This window comes from Coturnix japonica, chromosome 1 (genome assembly GCF_054131305.1).
Source record: "Coturnix japonica strain WE chromosome 1, WE-NBRP24, whole genome shotgun sequence".
Classification (NCBI taxonomy): Eukaryota; Metazoa; Chordata; class Aves; order Galliformes; family Phasianidae; genus Coturnix; species Coturnix japonica.
Window position 1 is genome coordinate 126826674 of NC_140663.1, and position 19045 is coordinate 126845718.

General features: G+C 36.1%; 1 protein-coding gene across 8 annotated transcripts in view; it reads right to left on the reverse strand.

Annotated features, from left to right (window-relative positions):
• The window catches only part of ATP11A (ATPase phospholipid transporting 11A), a 109725-nt gene that overhangs the window by 8815 nt on the left and 81865 nt on the right, over nt 1-19045 (reverse strand). For 3 of the 8 annotated variants that reach the window (XM_032441999.2, XM_032442000.2, XM_032442001.2), the window contains exons 16-29: nt 18117-18190; nt 17801-17904; nt 16701-16882; nt 16042-16293; nt 13412-13586; nt 12617-12719; nt 12233-12378; nt 11175-11234; nt 10330-10457; nt 8301-8436; nt 7706-7729; nt 3427-3492; nt 3027-3130; nt 2114-2279 (exon numbers count right to left, since the gene is read on the reverse strand). In XM_032441999.2, coding sequence (XP_032297890.2) covers nt 2114-2279; nt 3027-3130; nt 3427-3492; nt 7706-7729; nt 8301-8436; nt 10330-10457; nt 11175-11234; nt 12233-12378; nt 12617-12719; nt 13412-13586; nt 16042-16293; nt 16701-16882; nt 17801-17904; nt 18117-18190 — 1720 coding nt within the window. Of the gene's footprint in view, nt 1-100; nt 190-2113; nt 2280-3026; nt 3131-3426; nt 3493-7705; nt 7730-8300; nt 8437-10329; nt 10458-11174; nt 11235-12232; nt 12379-12616; nt 12720-13411; nt 13587-16041; nt 16294-16700; nt 16883-17800; nt 17905-18116; nt 18191-19045 lie in introns of all 8 variants that reach the window. The other 5 variants (XM_015849203.3, XM_085535007.1, XM_085535001.1 and 2 more) reach the window with 3 other exon arrangements.

Here is a 19045-nt window from a genome sequence, read left to right on the forward strand (position 1 = left end):
AATGGAGTTAATGAGTACAGTAAATAACTTCCGATGACAAACTTTTTACTGTCCTTTGAATGAAATGGCCAAGCATGCAGAAAGGCAGAAAAAAAGTCACCTTTTGTTCCATTAGAAACTTAGACTGCTTGAAGTCTGAGAAAGCATAAAGATGGTGGACTGCTCAACAGAAAGGCACTGATGTTTAGTCTGATTTTCCCAGGAGATTGTAGGAGGTAACCGTGCACATCATTTATATTTAAAGCAAGGCAGCAGTTATTTAGACAAAGCAGATTGGAAGACAGGAGGAAACAAAGACAGGGAAGAAGAAACACAAGGGATACATCTGGTTAAAAGTCAAAGATTTTGTTCTAAATATAAAGAATATATATATATATTGCCAGTGTTAGCCCAAAGTTTGCCTCAAAATTCATTCATTTTCCAGCATTAACATATGACATTGGTGAAATTCCTTTATTTAGGGCTGTGTATTGGCATTAATCCAGCCTCATTCTCTCTCTTTAGACTTAAATCAAGCATGCAGAACCTACACCAAAAGCAACTCCTTCCACAAGTAGCAGAGAGATCTGTTAAAGGTACTGAAATAGAGAAATGCTAAATGTTGATCTGCCTAGAGATACTTCTTTGCTTTCTGTATTCTTTCCTGCCCTCCTGAGGTGAGGCATTTTTACACCAAGGTACATCCAGAGAGTAGAAAACAATGGCAAGTGGGTTTATTTTTCAAATGTAATAAGAATTTTTTACCTTCGTCAAAAGAGAAATTTTACATTCCTCAGAAGTTCCTTTATTCATTACCTCTTAACACAAAGTATCTCCAATAAACATTAAATGTTAACTGATCCTTACACACATACTCACTAATAACTCATTTCTTTAACCTAAGTTGATGAGCTTAAAAGGCTGAGGGCAATAACACTGAATATCAGGTTTCAAACCTCCATTGTCCTTCACTTTCTAACATATGTAATACATGAATGTTTATTGGGGTCAAAAATACAGCCAATATCTTCATTTACGGCTGTTTTGATGCCCTTTGAATAACACCATGTTTACCCCAGAGGCTTCTCTATAAGTCTCAGCAGAGCAGGCCTGCATTTACACAACAATTTCAGCTTTTGGGTTGATCAGATGAAAGATGAGAATAGATTTAAAAATACTTTTCTCACTGGCACGGCAAAGCACACATATATAGAAATAAAGAATTAAACTGATAAAATGTAAGTTGATATATAAAAGAGGAAAAAATATTAACAGAGTAGTTTTTAATACACTTGTTTGTTTTGTAACAGGCCCTGCTTCAGTACTAAATAGTCTGTAAGATATTCTACAGATAACGTAACATGAATGTTGGCATAAATTCATGACATATTCCCTATCAACATACTACATATTCAACACGTTTATTTTAAGCATATGGATTACAGGTTTATTCAACAACAAACACATACACAGTTGTAGAGTCTGTTGGAACTGTAGCTGCTTGTGCAAACCCTACTTTAAAGGGAGCTGCAACAATACGGCATGCTCCCTTCCTACGGGTTCTGAACATAGTTTATTTTAGCTGCTTTCCCACCTTAGCTAACTAAACTCAGCTTGCATAGTAAATGCTAAAATGCCCGTATTAGAGTTTCATTAATGAAGCAAAATGACTACAGATGTGTTTCCTCACTTTAAAATATAATTACCTTAACTCTCAGGGGTGTGGGCAGTACCTGTGAATACAACTCCATGACAGCATGAACAGCTGCTGTACAGGCTGATATAAATGTCTCTTGCCTTTGCTCACTGAGATCCCAAGCTCCTTACTCTTCTTATTTCTTCAAATCAAGAATCATGTTGAACCATAAAACTATCTCCCACCATCCTTATCAACTGATTTCCCACTGATACTGGAGCATATGAATCACCACAGCACTCAGGTACTTACTACCCTATAAATGGTAAGCAGTTTCTTTCAGCATGCTGGCTGGTGAAAGAAGCAACTAGTATACAAAACCAATGATATACACTAAAGATGGGGAACCTCTATTCAAATCTTATCTCTAAACCTGAGAGGTCTAATTATTAGAGACTTGTAATATCAAAAACTAATTACACAGAAAAATATTGTTACCTGGATTCTTTCTGTTGCTGTAGGCCACAACTGTCTGCATAAGACCTTCTTGAGAACATCTGGAAGAAGGCTGACAGTTATGAGCAGAATTATACCCAGCCACGCAGGACCACTAGACAGCATTTGCATGAACACATAATACATCCTCTGATAATTGAGAAAAGGCCTGGTAAGAAAGAAAGTTAAACAGATATTACACTTCAATACACATGAGACAGGAAAGAGTGGCACTAGAAGTTACAAAAGGGATAAAATACTGAAGGTTGAACTTCCCCGTTTGTTGGGATTTATCCATGCCAATATTCCCAAAGTCGGTGCAAACATGCACTGACTACAGAGTTGCTTTCCTCTTGTCTGTCAGGGTGTAGGAAATAACAGACTGTCCTCTCTCCCAAGCTGCCTTTCCCTTGCAAAGAAAAAAACAAGGCCTGAGTCTGAACTCCTACACAGGACTTCTGATGGTCCACTCAACTTCAGTGCTAGTTGCACTCCCTGGCTCCAGCATAGACTAACAGCTAACCCCCTCCACGACAAGCTGCTATGCAGGTGGCTAACCCCCAGGCAACACAGACCTGACCTACTCGGTGGAATCTGACCTCAGAAAGACAGCCCCAGTTACATGAACAAATCCTTGCACTATTTTTTGACTGATAATACTGAGACAGCTTTACTGGCAGTCTGAGGTCTGATATTCTTGTCCTCATACTGTAATATTTTTAAAAGCTTTACAGCGAAACAAGAGCTTGGCATTCTGTATTTATGATTACTGATGCATTTAAAATGTGACTGCAATTGGGAGTTCTGCAATATACAAAAGCTAAATTGAATTCTTTGTGGGAAAAAACATGAAATGTGTAACACGTTTCTGTTTCTGAAATAACATTTGCAATACAATTTACATTAGGATTCATACCAAATAATTCCTCCCCAGAGCAGAGAAAAGACAATGTAGAATAGCAGCGATCCCCAGATCATGAAGTGATTTATCCACGTCCAATAGTGTGTATCTAGTGCAAGCTGAAAAGAACAATACGTTATATTGTGTTCCTACTATTTAGAAGCCACAGAATTCTCTGTAAAAGTCAAACTAAAGTGACATCTTTTGAAAAAAAGATAAGAATTCTACACAGAACTAGCTGGAATTTATTTATTTATTTATTTATTTTTAATTTTGAGCACAGTGAAGAAGCCATAGATTGCAATAACTGTATTTAAACTAATACCCTACAATGTACAGTTTTATGAGAAAATAAGCTCTAAGAAAGTTTCAGTGGATAAAATATAGCATTATTACCTTCACTTATTACACTTACCTTCAGTGTAACCGTAAATACAAGCACAGTGAACACCAGTGTCCCAAAGGTCCAGTTTCCAAACATCTAAAAAGAAGTGGTCCGAGGCAGTTATAATAGGTAATATCTTCCATTGCTTCATGAAGTGTCCAGAATAAACATCTTAAAGCTATGTCTTACTACTACAACAATACCAGGAACTGACAGTTAAGCAACACTGAATTCTTAGATGATATATCCAATGAAAACTGTTCTGTTTTCTTGCCCTTGTGTATACACATTTCATATTTCACAGGTTTATATGGAATTTACCCAAATATGCTAAAAGAGCTGGCCCTTGTGACTGCAAGGCTGCTCTATCGTCCACAAAAAAATCCCTGTGACAGGGGAAGGCAAATGAGTACTGGAAAAAGGCCCAAAAGCCCACCTTTAACAAGAGGGCAAGAAGGAGGACCTGGGACATTAAATGCTTGTCAGGGTCACCTTGATCCCCATGAAAATAATGCATTGTTACAATCCATTCCATGCATGTAAAGTACCAAAAATAAATTAAAAGAAAAAAGAAAAAGTGAATATTCAGCATGATTTACCATGAACAAATCACACCTGATCAACCTGATTGCTTTCTGTGAGGAAAAATGACTGGCCTGGCAGTTGGTTGGAGGAGCATTAAGAGTGAAAATCTGTGAGGCTGTATAAACAGAAAACTGGCTGGACAACCAAACTCAAAAGAGACGTCAGCAGCAGTATGAACTAACAGGACAGGTAATGGTGATGTTCTTCAAGAGCTGTCACAGAGACCAGAACTGTTTAACTTCAGGAACAGTCTGAGCAATGGAGTAGAACATACCCTCAACATATTTGTAAATGATATCCAATTGAGAAGCAGCTGATACAATTGAGAAGCAGCTGATACACCTGAAAGCAGGGATTCGATTCAGATGAACCTCGGTTGTTTGGTGAAATGGGCTGACTAATCTCAAAAAGTTCAGCATTGCAGGATTCTGCACCAGGAACAGAATAACTATGCACCAACACAGGCCAACTGCCTAGAAAGCAACTTTACTGGAAAGGACTTAAGAGACTTGGCTGGGGTGAATAAGTTGAAGCTGAGTCAAGTGTGCTATTGCAGGGGTAAAGGCCAACCTCATAAAATACCTCATAAAATACTGACAAGGATGCTATTAGCAGGTAAAGGTTAGTGATTCTTCCTGTCTACTCAGGACATAACTATCCTCTCTTCAGTAACAAGAAAAGTCCTGCTTAGGAGAAGTGTTTTCAGCATGAAGGCAGAAAAACATTAGAATAGCCTGCCCATGAAGATTATGAATTCTCCATCCTGAGGGATACTGAAAACTTGAAAAAGAATGGACAAGAGCCTTTGATTCTAATTAGTGCCTCATCAAGCAGGGAGCTGCACTGGGTCCTTTCCCACCTACATTATTATGTATTACATATGAGCTCACTAAATATCAGATGATATGGCAAACAATCATACAAATGTCCTGCCTTGGGAAAAACTCTGAATGGACATGACAGCCAGCAATATGACAGAAATCTGTAGGAAACATGGCTGAGATGATCCGATCCAGTGGGGACAAAACATTGTTTAAAAAATAAGCACAAACCTGACCTAAGTATTCATTATCCCGAACAACCACTTAATTACTTCAAAATTACTTAATGTGTAACCAAGTGTACGGTGTAGAAAAACTTCAGTATTTTGAACTGAGTTTTACTACGATATCTACTACAATATTTTAGTAGGGTCATGTCCATGTTACATAACTATGTGTGCCCTAAAAATATATGTGTAGCTAATACCAGGCAGGAATCTGTTACAGGAAACTGAAATTACGCCAACATTTACTGGATTTCTCTTGCAGTTAAACTTTACAATACTCTTATGCTGTATCTGGCATCTCTTGGACTGCATTGCGTCAGACTAAGTTTCTGCACACTGAACAGATGCGTCCGTATTTCCAGTAAAAGCTGATAGATTAGGAAAATAACGGGAAAGCCTTCTTTGTCTGTTCATCAGGCTACGTGGGAAGCACCTGGCGACAACCTAACACCTCATCTACCCATGTTTTTGGCTAAGGAAATGAGGCCATAGCACAGGGATAGCAGATACCAACAGTCTGCTAATTTGGCGCAGAGGAAAAGTAAGCAGAGCAACGTGGGGAAAAAAATGAGCTCCCAAAAAGACAGCATTTTCAGCACTGAATATATCTCAGCTACTATTTGTGGCTTCAGGTTGTCAATCATTCTTTTGTAAGTCTGTTTGTTAATGTGCAGTTTATTAACAAATACTTGGTGCTCTCCACTCCCAGCATATCCAAGTATCCAAGACTCCCCCTCTCCATCTGCAATTGCATTTGTTGTATCTTCCACATTCCAGTTCATCACTCATATCTCTTCCTGTTTTGTTGTTGGTTTTTTTTTTCCCATTCTGTTAATCCCTTTAACTTAGTTTCTCCTACCTATCTCTGAACCCAATTTAACATTTATATTTAAACCTGTCTACATCGAACAATAAAACGAAGGAAAAAAAAATCACACAGCAAGTAATTTTATACAAGTAAAACTAAGATGACATTCACAATTTGCAAAGGCTGCTACAGTGCCTTCTTTCTTTCTTTCCTTGTGGAGTTTTCTCTGGCTATATGGTTTTGAAACACCAGCAATGCCATATCCAAATTGGAACTTCATACAAAAAGTATTGTCACAAGCTAAGAAAGAGAGAAATCTTTGGCATCTTAGTTTTGTTTATCAGGAAATAACTGAGGCACACATTTATGGAGTCAATTTTGGGGATTGAAAGTACACTTTACAGTATTCCAGCAACATCACTGTACTGAATACAAACAATTTCAGACACACTTTTATTGAGAAACATTCTAGGGGAATTATATTTGGAAGCAAACTGAGGAACATTCAAATTTTACTGTGATATAGGGGGCAATTCCAGTAAAAGACATGAACTCTTTTACTAGCTTTGCAAAAATGACGTAATTCACTTTTGGAGGGAAAGAAGACAATTTTTTGTTGTTGTTTCAGAAACCATTTTAACACTTTGGAATCCAACTTAAATCATCTGGTAACATTTATGATATTAACGCTTTCTGCTCCTTTTATTCTATTTCACATTTACTTCCTTTGCCAGTTTCATAATAACACATGATTGCAGTTAAACATTTCAAGTCTTCCAGTGCTGTACTGACATCTTCCAGACATGAGCACAATTTAAATGCTTGGAAATAACCATCAATTAGCATTCATTCATGTATGTATGAACTCACACTGCATCTCTGGCTATTCCTGAACACTAAAATATTGGAGCCTTTAAACCTAAAACTATAGCTGAAAATCTGTACATTTTACGCACACAAACAAGCATGCTGAATGGTATTTCTAATCCACTCTGAGGCTTAGGAGTCAGAAACTCTCATCAAGCAATTTATTTTACCATCAAATATGAACATGGGTATCGAGTTCTAGACACACACACTGAAATCTGCAATTAAGTGCTAATTTTTCTTCACTGAGAAGAACTTGGTTTAGTACACACAACAGAAATAGATTATAATTCCAAAAAGGAACCCTACCAGAACATTTGGAACAAAGACCACTTACAAAAATGTGTACACAGAGAAGACTAATTTTCAGGACTATAAATATGAGCCGATACAGATTTGAACGTCTAACTAAACATAATAGGATCAGAAAAAGAAGTGCTGCAGGGTACAGCTATGCCTAATGGAAAGCCATCCAGTCCTTACAAGAGCTGTCTTCCTTAACAGATATTCTCCCACTCATTGATAAATGCCACAAAGATGGTATTTAGTGGAATTTAAATACTGCTATCCTAGCAAATGTGTAATTTGTAAGCAGGCAAATAAATCGTGCTGTTTATCTTCTCTCTCACTTTGAGGGTCTTTTCTAAAACTGTTCAAACATTTTATAGAAGAAACTGTAATAAATTTCCTACAGCAGAGAGCCAGCAACAAAATATAGGCTGCATTAAAATATAGAAGAAAATAACAAAATGCAAGGAAGCAAAAAGCCAACTTATTTCTGAAAGTTCTTGGCTCTTCACTATGTCTCATATACTTCAATACACCTTGTACTCTAGAATTTCTTTGTATTTTAAATATTTACAAAGTAGTGATAAAAAGAGCATTTCTATTTAAGTAACACTATAAAAGTTAGAGGAAATAGTGAACTGCTCTTTAATTAACAGTTTAATTAAAGAACAGTGAAAGAAATGGGTATCATGACAAATCCACAATAGTCTTACCATGTGAGTGTTGGTTGTCATTAGCTGAGGATAGGAAGAGAAGCAAGTAGCAAAAAGAAAAAAAAAAGCACACAAATAAAATAGACCAACATATCAATGAGTAAAATAAATAAAATGCAAAAAGGTTCTTAAAACTTGAATTCATGTGACAGCAAAGCATGTACAGAGAGATTATTTTAAACTGCCACTATGCAAAAATCAACTAAAATATTTAAAAGCTTGGTATACCTAAGTTCTTTTCTGATCCTTCATAACTGCTCTGCGAAGAGTCAATTGATACATTAATCAGATATTCATCAAATGAGTGTTAAGCATAAAACAAAAAGGTTACTATGTAAATTCTGAAGAAATTCTTCAACTTTATGATACACATTTTTCCTAAGCTGCATCTAGTCCTATGCCTCTGTTTACCAACATACAGGATTCCCATTATATAATACAGATTTGGCTAAACAGGTAACCGGTCATAATTCATAAAACAGCTGTCATCTGTGTGGGAAATTTTAAAGGGAACGATTAAGACTTGTTCACGACAATAGAACACACTTGATGTTAAAAAATTACCTGTTATTGACTGACCAAATCCAACACTAACCTGTCCATTGCTGGTCACAATTGTGTTGTCAAACAAGAAATAGGCACCAAAGAAAAATACCACAGCATCAAACACTCCTAGGAATGTCCAATAAATAAATGCACGCCAGCGCAACAAAGCATTCTTGGCAACATCTCTGTGTAAAACAAGATATATGCATTCACATTAGAATGTCATTAAAAGCTCACAATAATTATATCAAAATCATTTTTCTTTCAAGAAACTGTAAGAGATCGCATGAAAACTATCACCTCTCTATATGACAACTGTCTGCCACTCCACATCTGAATCCTTCCTGAATACCTCCTCTTTAATAGTTTAATCCATTTTTTACTGGAGCCTTTTAACTCCTGCCTGTAGTCTGCTTATTCCAACTGTGTGGTAAGCCCTCCTGGGCTGCACCCATTTACTATTCCATTTATTTATTTTTTTACAGTATCTGTTGTGCATATGACAATCCAGCCTGAACTGCATTGGAGGACTCTGGAGACTTTGATTTGTTTCCCACTGGGTACTTTTACACAGAACGCTGCAACAAAACAAAATGCTAATTTTATGTGGAATGTGCAAAAGAGATGATTTTGCAGTTAGGGTGAAACTTCAGGTCAAATTGCATTTCTCGGATGTTTTCCCATGAAAATTACATGGATAGGGCAAAAATAGAACTGCTCACTGCTGTTTATTTTGTTACTGTAGAAAAATTTAATAGTACAAATTAGTTCTTGCACACAGAAAGACTATGTCAACTTGCCATTTACCATAAGACACATTAGAGCACAGTTCTGATATATAAGTAAAACAGATACGTGAAAACCCAGAATTACAGGCATCTCACATAGCAGCTAGTAATACTATTAACCAGCGCTTTCACTATATATGTTTAAAAACCATATCTGATAACTAGATAAATTTGTTTGTCAGTGTAAAACCCAGGAGATTAGAAATGTGGCAGGGGTGTTGGAGATTCATGATCCTTGAGGTCATAGAATCATAAGGTTGGAAATCACCTACAAGAACATCTAGTCCAGCCATCCCTTCCAACCCGGGCCATTCTGTGATTCTGTGAAATATATGTTCTGAAACCACACATGGCTAACCCTAGCCTTTTGCGGCCCAAACAACTGTGCTATGCCCAAAGCAGCTTGGCCATAGACTCTGTAAGATATCAAAAAACAGTGCTTTTGACCAGATAACCTGGTCAAAAAACCTCAAAAAACAAAATGAAAGATCTTCTGAATGACCATTTCTAAATTGAGAACATTTAAAATATAAAAGAGAAAAGAAGAATTGGGGATTTTGGTTTCAACTGCAGTATTGTGTATTCCTTTTTTATTTCACACCTAAACAGTATTTATACACTTATCACCTTTTGGCCATCTATTACTTTTCTCCTGAAATGCTTGTGCTTTGATTACCTACTGTTACCACTCTCTAAAAGCTCTAAAATACTGGTTTTACAGGCACAAGAATATAAACTGGCAGCGCTTCTGGAAGATTCAGATAATTACATGCATTTTATTGGCAAGGAGTGCATTTCAAGATGTTAAGAATCTAAAACAGTCACAGTTTTAATGCCCAGAAGGGAGTAAACAATATTCAGAGGACTGTCTTGAACACAACACAGAATATAACCTATGATATAACACACTAGCGCTCAGTCTTTTCTTTCAGAATAGTATAAAGATGTATATGCTATGACTCCTCTTTATTATTAAAAAATCTATTCCTCGTGGTTGGAAGAAATAAACAGAAACAAATTAAATCGTAATTTGATTTGTGGAACAATAATTTCTATTATGCTCTCACTAAGATAGCAAGTGCATGGAGTGACCTGGAGTATGTAAATATTCATGTTAAAATACATGTGTGCGCCGCAACAGTTTACATGACATGTGGTTTTCAACACCTATCTTGCAGCATAAGTGATGCTCTATTGTGTACTGTGGTACAGAAATCCTAAAGACTTCAGTTACAACATAGAAAGATTCCACAACAGAACAAACTTGGGGGACTAATGTATTAGGTTTACCTGTACAGGGAAGGCTCTCTCTTGAGTGTGTCTGCACTGACATGTTGTTCCATTAGACTGTACAAGAGGATAGGAAGGGAAGTGAAGCTGATATTGTACAGTGTTAGATACGCAGTATCATACAAAGGCTGTAGATGGAAAAGAACGCAATGTGTTATAATTTTTGAAACAATTCACTGCACTGCACTTCATTTAAAATGCATGACTCCACTTCTTCAGAAAACATAAATAAAACCCCTAACAAAGGAGGCAAACACCACAAATCAGCTGCTTACTGATCTAAGACATAACTGTGCCCTTGTACTCCATTCATCTGGAGGAGAAAAGATCAACTAAAAGAGGGGGGAAGTATTCCAGAGATTCTTCGGCTACAAGGTGACTGAAATGAGCTGTACAAAGAAATAGCCCAATATTATCATTGTTCCTTCATCTCTCTGAAATATTTTTCCACATATCAATGACCACTGTAACTAGAACTTAAACTTATTACATTAACCCCTTATAAGGGCTCACTAATTATGCAAAACCTACCTGGTGGTCTTTTATGCCTTAAAAACTGCTGTCATGCACTCCTTTTTCCTTCAGAATTGTACTTTGTGCTTAAGAACAGGAAATCTTACAACCTGATTATCATCAACAAATGCTTTAATAACAAACACTTGCAATGTCTCTGTAATTTCAACTGCCAGTAAAAAAATCACACAAAGCAGAGGTAATGCTAATATTTGTACAGTGCGCAAACTAACCTAGAAAAGTTATCACCTGGACAGGCACAGTTTCAAAGGCTCCACTTGTTTAAAAAATGACACAGAGAAAATTTGGCAGAGGAAAAACAAATAACTGACCTGTTGTGAAAACCCACAGAAGAACTGATATAAAAACTGAGGAAAAATGAAGCAGACATTCTGAAAAATAAAATGACACAGAAGTGAAATACAAGCACTAATACAAATGCTGTTCAGTGTTAAAGCTACTCATATTACAGTTTTATAATATTAGTTATAAATGCAGTAAACACTGCAGGAACAATAGAAGGAACTGTATACATTACATATCAATGCCATCTCACCAGTAGTACTGCTAAGGAAAATACTTAAAATATTCTGACAGAACATTTATAGGACTACAGTTTCAAAATCCAAGGGCAATGAATTTGTGATCCAGGAGCACAGCTCACTTAAGGGAAGGGAAAAAAAAACCTACAATCCACAGGAGGACACAAACTGTGGCAAGGAAGGATGCTTATCTTCTGCTTATCTTCCAGCAAGGTGGTTTTTAAGTTGTTTCTAGCTGAGACCCTAAACTTCAACCTCCCCTACCTATACATACAGTCAAACAATAACACCCTGAATAACCCTGTGATGGTTACTTTCTATAATGTTCCATTGCTTACTGGAAGAACTTTGACTGAATTCCAACATATAGACCTAATAAAACTGTCTAAAAGAGAGAATGCAAATTATAAAGTTCCTCCACCCACACTAGTCCAATGAATTTAGAAACTAATATAAGTTTAGTTTTACTAAGCTCTCAGGTACTGTTTGCAACTTGATTTAAAAGAGCACTGTAGAGAAAATCCAGAAGTTAATGAAAATGTATAGAACATTCTGAGTTGGAATTTGTGAGAGAGAAAGGCAAGTTTCACATTGAATCATACCATAGATTACAGCATACACTTATATAAAAGATTTTCCCCTTCCTGACCTGCTTAACAACAGTAATCCTGTTTCAACTTTGTAGTTGTCAGTCAGAAAAACCTCTTAATCAAATTATTGCTTTTTTTGTACCACTGACTACTATATGCACTACACTGTATGTTACAGACATACATTATACATAATATATACTGATAGTGCAAAGTGAATTTTTGAAATTGAGATAACTCCAATCAGCATTCTCCTACCTTATAAAAGAAGTATTGCACAAGTTCAGATATCCTAACATAATAGAAATGCCCGTGAACAAGCAACATCTTTTTCAAATGCTTAAACTTAGGTATTGCATAGTCACTGTTTCTTGCTGCTTGACGACCTTCTTTGCCAATGATTCCTTTAAGAAAAAAAAAAAAAAGAGATGGAGCTGTTTAATAATGGAAGAGCTATTTGAGAGACACAGTGGTTTGAAAAACTGAAAAATAATGCTATGACATAGATATTCTATGAAATCACTGGTGTACCTCATGCAATTCCCAAGGTAAATGTACTAAAAATGGCCTACAAAAGCCAGAATCTGATTGAGATCACCTATTTTGAAGAAGGGTTTTCTTTTTTCTAAAACGCACACTTACCTATACCAACGTGTGCTTCTAGAATCATACTGACATCATTGGCTCCATCACCAATTGCTAATGTAATAGGGTGCTCCTTTGACAGCTTAATCAGTTTTACAATCTGGAAAGAAATTAGTGTTAAAAACTCTTGTCTACAGTGTGTTGGTAATTCTGCAAGTGTATACAATTAAATAAAAATGACCAATGCAGCTATGTAAGAAACCCTCTAAAAGGACGTAAAAGCACTATTATCCAGTCCAACAACTAGGCATTAAGATCATAGGCTGATGGTCTTTGTACTATTTTTTTTTTCCTACAAACATTAAAAGAAGGATAAAAATCCGTATTCAATAGTCTGCAAGTACTTATATAACAAACTTTTTTTTTTTTTTCTAACTGGATTCTTCCTTTTTGGCTTCCTATTTACATTAAATTAAAAAATTAGTATCACTCCACAATGTAAATATCCCAGATTCTTGTATTAACAGTCAGCGGACTATTCAAGGCTTGTTACGTTAGGAGGAAGAAATTAGTTCCGTTCATTAAATATGCCCACTTATCAGCGTGTACCAACAATAAAATTTGCACAATATGTACATAAATCAAATGCAGGTATGCAGTCGGGTGCCATTTTAGCATAATATAATCTAAACTGCTTGCTAGTAGAAATTTCCCCTGCTCTTTTTTTTTACTGCTTTTTCCATTTTAGTAGATACTAATGTAAATATTAACATTTCAAGTCATTATAAACCATACAAAGTTTTAACTTTTAATATTTACATACACATATTACACCGGAGAAGAAATACGAACCTGTGCTTTTTGCAAAGGTGCCATTCGACAGCATAACACTGCACTGCAGTTCCTGCAAATTTCAAGAAAGAGCTCTCTGTAGTTACCAGAGCTCCCATCTTGTCTTGGTTTCATTATTAATGACAATGCTGCTCCATCAATAATTAAACCATAATCTTGCATATCAGTAGAAAGTCTGTTTGGGGACAAAATATAAACTAAGAGTCACTGTAAAATTCTCAGACGTATTTTAAATTTGGCAACAGTTATTTTGTGAAAATTAACTAATGAAAAAATGCTGAGCAGAGAATAGTCCATAATTAATACATTTTGAAATGAAATTCCTTGTTTAGGACTGCTATTTATGACATTTTACAATTAGAGCTTATGTTGAAAGCATTCGATTCTTCCCCCATTTGATTACAGCAATGTGAAACCTCAGTGACTTCAACAGTGAGTATGAGTTGGTGTGAAAAGGGCTTCATGAATTGCCCTAAGGTAAACTGGACTGCAGAGAGAACATCAGTATTCCATAAGACAGGGAAAGAAAGATAAGAAAGGCTTCAGGTGCTCCAAAATCTATTTTGATGAGGAAAATAGTACTTTTTCTCAAAGGTCTACACTTAAAGAGCCAAACTTTGAAGGCAACACTGTAGAGCTGACCTGAAGAGTTAATGCCACTGTTTTCATTTACAGGATGTATGCTTTGCATTTAGTACAGTGACCTGGGTAAACTTTAAGGTAGCTAATTCAGGCATTGCTAGAAGTATAGCCATGGTTGCACGAAGCACAGTTTAGCAGAGATAAACAGGCTGAACAACAGGGGGAGATGCTGTACATTGAGTGCTGCAATACAGACTTCTGCACAAGCATTATTCCAGAGCTCCCTTTCACTTGCCAAAATTACACAGTAGCCTCAGGCTCAAGCCCACCAGTGAGTGCTGTATAAACATACACTCCCTTTATTTGTGCTCCAGTTTCAGTGCTGCAAGGTAATACTACTCTACGTGGGTTTTCAACAAGTGATTTCACCATGACCAATAAAAAAACTACATCTGTTTATAGTCTTTAACATATTTTAAGCAACTCCAACCTCCCTACTAAAACACAAGCTATTTTTGACAAACAATGTAAAGTACTGAAAACTATACTTTAAAATAGGTTACAGATATTTTCCAGCACTTTGTTACTATTGGAACAAATAGGGCAACACCATCAGTTTAACATAACATCTAATAAAAATACATTACTTTGAAGTCTAGACAATGTGCTGATCATTGGACATATTACAGTGAAAGGTCTTCAACTTGAATTTGAACACCTTGCTATTAATATCTTTGCACATTTTCCACCTCTGGAGCCAAACATAGGAAATTCTGATGAGTTTTTATGTATGCCAAATTGATATTGCACAAGAAGTTAAAGGCATTTAAATGTAACTTGTAAAACTTGTAGAATGTAAGCTGAAAGTGGAACGGATGATACAGAGATAATCAGTAAGTTATTTTTAAATATGAAATGTAAGAGAAATATTTAACCGAATACACAAATATTCTGTCCCAGACTTTCAAGCCACGAGGCTCAGAGTTTTATAACCTCTCTATTGAAGTATCACAAACATACTAACTTGTTGCTCCTTTACTACAAATTTACTATTATTCAAATGCATATTAAATGAACTTGCTAACCGGTTCCATATTAAAAACAAAGCAAATACATACCATTTCATCTCAAAGGCCAATAACAACTTTTGATGATGATATGGATGCTTTTGAGTCTAATTTCTATGTATTTAAAGGATACAAAAAGAAGTTTCATAAAAGACAATTTAAAGTGTGTTTGCTAGCAAGCTTCAAGTAGCCTAACTTACTTCATTCATATAATATCAATGTTTTTGCATTTTAATGCCATTTTCTATCTTCTTTCATGCTCCACCAAGGGAGGTGGTGGAGTCGCCATCCCTGGCAATGTTCAAGAGGTGTCTGGATAGGGAGCTAGGAGATCTGGTTTAGGGGTTTTCTGTAGGTATGGTAAAGGGAGGATGGTTGGAATAGATGATCTTGTAGGTCCTTTCCAACCTTGTGATTCTATGATTCTATGAAATCATTTCTGTACACAATTCCTTTCCTTCATCTGGCATTCAAAAAACTGAGAACTCAATGTTTTCCATACAATTTACCTTTATATTTAGGGCATTTTAAGTATTTTTATGCACAAAGAACACTTGGTACTGGTGCCTGTCACCTGCCTGTAAATACAGCAGAATCTTCTCTTGAAACTATGCACTAGGGTCAACAAAGCATAGCTCCTTTAGGACTCAGTTTTATCAAGAAAGTCGTATCATCTGGTATTTCTGATTACAGAAAGAAATCACACCTGCTTCCTTTTTAAAAGTTAGAAACACTGTGTTATCAGTTTTACCAATAATCAGTATTTCTGCAGTATTTTAAGCAGAAAGGTAGTACCAGTAATGAGAAAGAGACAACCATGACCGTAAAAAATTAAATCTATATAAAGTAAACATAGTTGCTGCACAATAAGTCACACTAACAGAAACTGAAACAGTATATTGCTAGTCTTAAGTTATTGGCAGTTTCAATATTTATAAAATGCACGGAAATTTATTCATGGTTTGAAAATTCACCTCTTACCCTGAAAAGCTGTCCCTGGTTAAGCTGCCACTGTGTCTTAGGACAGTTTTGCTTAGGTCAAAAAGCACATCATGTAAACTCTGCTCCTCAATTTTCTTTGTGGTTAGCTCAAGTATTTGTGTATTCCTCCGGAACAGCTTGCAAGCATAGCAAGTAGCTGCAGCAGTCTCCATTTTGTCTCCTGTTAGAACCCAAACTTTAATTCCAGCTTTCTGGAGTGCTTCAATTGTGTCAGCAGCTTTTTCTTGTAGCCTGAGGAAGTCAATGGACAACAGATATTCATGGATTACTTTGAAATGGGAAATGAAGACCTTTTCATTACCAAATAATAAAAGTATTCAATAAAGGATATCAGATCCAAGAATTTTCCCCAAGAAAATATAAGAATCTAAAATGCTTAAGGGAGCAGAACATTATCAGTGATTTATTTTGATCTTTGTACGCTCACCTATTCTTACTAAATTAAATAATTATAAAGTTACCATGTCTAACTTTAATAAGATAAAGGCATAAATTTCATTCAAATAGAGAGGTGTATCTCTAATACAGAAAAAGAATTACAAGAGAGCTTTCCACAATTTCCACTACCAGGCATTCTGTTATTTATAAACACTATACTAAGGAAACATCTCTTAACACAATCTAAGAAGAGTACTAACCGATCTTCAACAGCTGTAGCACCAAGTAAAATAAAATCTGTTTCTATCTTCTCATATACTTCTGCCAATTTCTTTTCTCGGTCTTGGAGGGCCATCTTTGCATTCTGGAGCATCTTCTGTGCATTGCTATACTCTTCCGCTGTGAGCTTTTTATATGCAACACACAGTGTTCGCAGCCCCTCCTAAAGAATGTAATCAGAAGAAACAAAATGCACTTCATAAATCTCTTCCTAGATTTCCTGCTGCTGTTTACACTGCAATATTTGAAAAATCTAAATGATTTTACTATTAACATGAAGAGTTCAACCGCTTACTTTTATAGTAAAGTGAATATAGGATAACATAGACTAGAAAACAAGGGTCAGCTTGATTCTATTCTGCCCTGGAAACAGTTACAACCTGAGGAACGAACTTCAGTCTTCTAGATGAGAAACAGCTCAGCCGCCCAACTGAATGAATGGGGTTACCAGGGAAAAGACAGTCACGCTGAAGCTTTCCTTTCCTATCTTTATAAGAGGCAGGATGAGTCAGAAGAAATGATGATATAAATAGTAGCTGTGGAGAATCTGATTTTGATGCTGGGATATGGCAGGAACAGGGACAAGAACAGGAACAACACATCACAGTAAGGGCTGAAAGTGAAAACCCAACTGTGTCATTTCAGTCATGTTAAAACTAGAATTCAGCTGTGGGTGTTTCAGACCAGATCAAACTTTTGGATATGGTGATATGTAAAAAAGGGAGTACATAGACAGTGTAAGGGAAAAAAAGATGGCATAAAAAAAAGGAAGTTCTGCAATCTCAAATGTATTACTTCTCCTATCACCATTTAACTGGTGCTCATTCTTAATAAATATTAACCCTGGTACAACACACTCAATACATTTCTATCATACCACAACTGCTATTGGGAAGACGAGATTGAACCTCAAATAAAGGAATAACACAGCTTGCTATACGTACTGCCTGTGTTTGCCTTGCTTTAGAATAATCTCTGTGCCTGGGAAGAGTATCAATCAGGAGGTCAGGAGAATTAAAGTTTTTGACACTGATAGCACGTGAACAGTTCAGTAAAAGTTCAGTGCCCACTGGAATCTTACCACTGCATTGCGTTCAACTCTGGATCGTATTTGGTCAATTTTGCCTTCTTTAACTCTAGGGAATATGGAAGAATCTGCTCCCTTGCAAAACAGAAATATATCACCTAAAAGAAACAGTACATGTAATTCAAATTGGTGAGAAATACCCTTATAACTGTGTCAATAGTTTTAATAACATTTGCATGCACGCTGGTACCCATTCCATTTTAATTTAACAAAAAGGGACACAGACCACAGATGATTAACACTCTGATAAACTTGAAATACATTTAACTGAGATAAATATATCTAACAGGAAACAACATGGCAGTCCTACCTGTTGAAGATTTGACAATTACACTCATACGTCGTCTTACAGAGTCAAAACTCAAAACCTCTAATAATTCAAACCTGAAAAGATAGAGTATTCTTTAAACAACTCTGTTTTCTCATAAAACCCAAACTGGTTATTTCAGCTTTGAGAATGTGGAAAAAAATTGCTCCTAACATGGAAGGTTATGCTAAGTAGAACGAAATATGGAACTACAGAATGAAATAGCAAGTTACAAACAATAATTGAAAGGGGGAAACTCAGCTCCTAATCACTTCAAACAGTAGAACACTACACTGCTTAAAGAGTAACTAAACTGCTAGCAATAGTGTGTACATAGGCATGTTGTTAGAACTTGTCTTTTATTAATATTCTACTAACATTGACTATTACTAAATGTGCCAGCTTAATTTCACAGTTTTTCTTCAAGTGCAGACTGACAAGTTAATCAAATGAAAAAAAAAAAACCAACTTCTTTTTATCGGTATTATATTGATCATCGCTGTTATGATTTGATCCTCTCTTCCTTTTTTTCCTAGGAGGAAAAATGAACACAAGCTCCTGCTGTGCTCTTTACATCATTCAATAGTCTGCGTACATTAATCATTTACTGTCTCTTCCAGCACAAATATAAATTTTATCATTATTTCCATTCTCTTCAGGATTCATACAGTGTAACAGAATCCTTTAGGTTGGAAACAACCACTAAGATCTTCTAACCCAACCACTAACCAACCCCACCATGCCCACTGTTGATGTTCCTCAGTGCCACATCCACATGGTTCTTTAACACCTCCAGGGACAGTGATTCCACCACATCCCTGGATAGCCTGTGCCAATGCCTCATCACTCAGATTTCTGAGAAAATTTTTTATTTAATATCCAACCTGAACTTCCTCTGGTGCAACTTGAGGCCATTCATTCCTCTTGTCCTA